We start from the raw sequence: 1,365 nt of genomic DNA on the forward strand, positions 1-1,365 counted from the left end.
CATAGCTTATAACACAACCCCATTAGGGTCTGCATTATTTAGCAACAACATTGCATAGTTATAGTTTCTTGACACTCCATGCTAAATGCGGAGAGCTACATATTTTGCAGTAGGGGTCCCTTAGGTCGATGGCTCATTCAGAGTGCCTAATACATAGTGTTTCAACAGTTCACACTGCAGCTTCTAAAGTTCTTTCACAGGGTTTTTCAAATGTCACATTGACAGAAAAATCACAACATGAAATGTAAACACATAGATGTGTGTGGGTGGGTGCATGCATACATGCATGCATTAGAGTGCATGTGTATGTGTGCATGTGTGTGCTTGCGTTTGTACATATGTGTGGTCTTGTGTGTTTGAAGGCACTTATATGTGTGTGCATGTTTAAATATGATCGTATGTTAGCAGGCCTGTGTTTGCTTGTATGCGTGGGTAGTTGTGTGAGCATGCATATTTAAGTGCATGTTAGTGTGTGTATGTGTGCATCTGTGTGTTTGTATTTGTGCATATGCGTGGTCTTGTGTGTTTGCAGACACTTATATGTGTGTGCTTGTTTAAATATGATTGTATGTTAGCAGGCCTGTGTTTGCTTGTATGCGTGGGTGGTTGTGTGAGCATGCATGTTTAGGTGCGTGTGTGTGTGTTTGACTTTGTGGTTCTATTGCATTTCAGGACATTATGCTTTTCTGCATCCCAGCCAGCTGTTGTTTCTCAGGACACGCAATACTCTCTTAGACTCCATGTTGAATTCAAACTGATACTTTCCACTGAAGAAGTAGAGTAAACCTTTGGATTGGAACACAGCATGGACCTTTTGCCCAATTCCTGGGAAGTCATCTACTGTCTCCTTTGGGTAACCTTGATCCATAGTCTTGGTAATCTCATCATAGCTCCAGTACTTGTTAGCTACGAAGAAGAATGTTTTCCCTGTTGCCTCGTTGTGAACCGCAGCATCGATCTTCTTTACGCTTTTAGGGAATCCCAATGTATAAATGCTTTTAGGATAGCCCTGTACGACTTCATAGCCATTCAGAGCCCAGAATTTGGATCCTTTGAAAATCAGGACTTCATCTTGCTCGGGGTTTTCATATGCAGCATCGATATCAGATGGCAGAGACGGCCAGAAGGATTTGATGAAGTGGAGCTCGGCCTCAGGGTATTGGGAGTGTCGGCGCCAGAAGAATCTTTCTTTGAAGAACAGTATTTCTCCACGCAGTGTGGTGATGGCATCAAAAATAACTGTTTTGTCACAGATTTCGGGTGTAGTAGGTCCTGTTGGTTGAACTGGATTTAAAGACTCACCATAAAGGGATTGGATTCCGTTGATGTCATCCTGGGGAAGACTGAACTCTTCAGGGTCGATGC

General features: G+C 42.8%; 1 protein-coding gene across 1 annotated transcript; it reads right to left on the reverse strand.

The window, feature by feature from the left end:
- Positions 1-676: 676 nt before the first annotated feature.
- Positions 677-1,357, reverse strand: LOC117800258 (matrix metalloproteinase-18-like; the record flags this gene model as incomplete). The annotated part of the gene is made up of 1 exon (XM_034652786.1): positions 677-1,357. A coding segment is annotated over one exon (681 nt), but the record flags the coding sequence as incomplete, so codon positions are not given.
- Between the last annotated feature and the right edge of the window lie 8 nt (positions 1,358-1,365).

The sequence above is a fragment of the Ailuropoda melanoleuca genome, unplaced genomic scaffold, assembly GCF_002007445.2.
Source record: "Ailuropoda melanoleuca isolate Jingjing unplaced genomic scaffold, ASM200744v2 unplaced-scaffold66985, whole genome shotgun sequence".
In the NCBI taxonomy this organism is placed as follows: domain Eukaryota; kingdom Metazoa; phylum Chordata; class Mammalia; order Carnivora; family Ursidae; genus Ailuropoda; species Ailuropoda melanoleuca.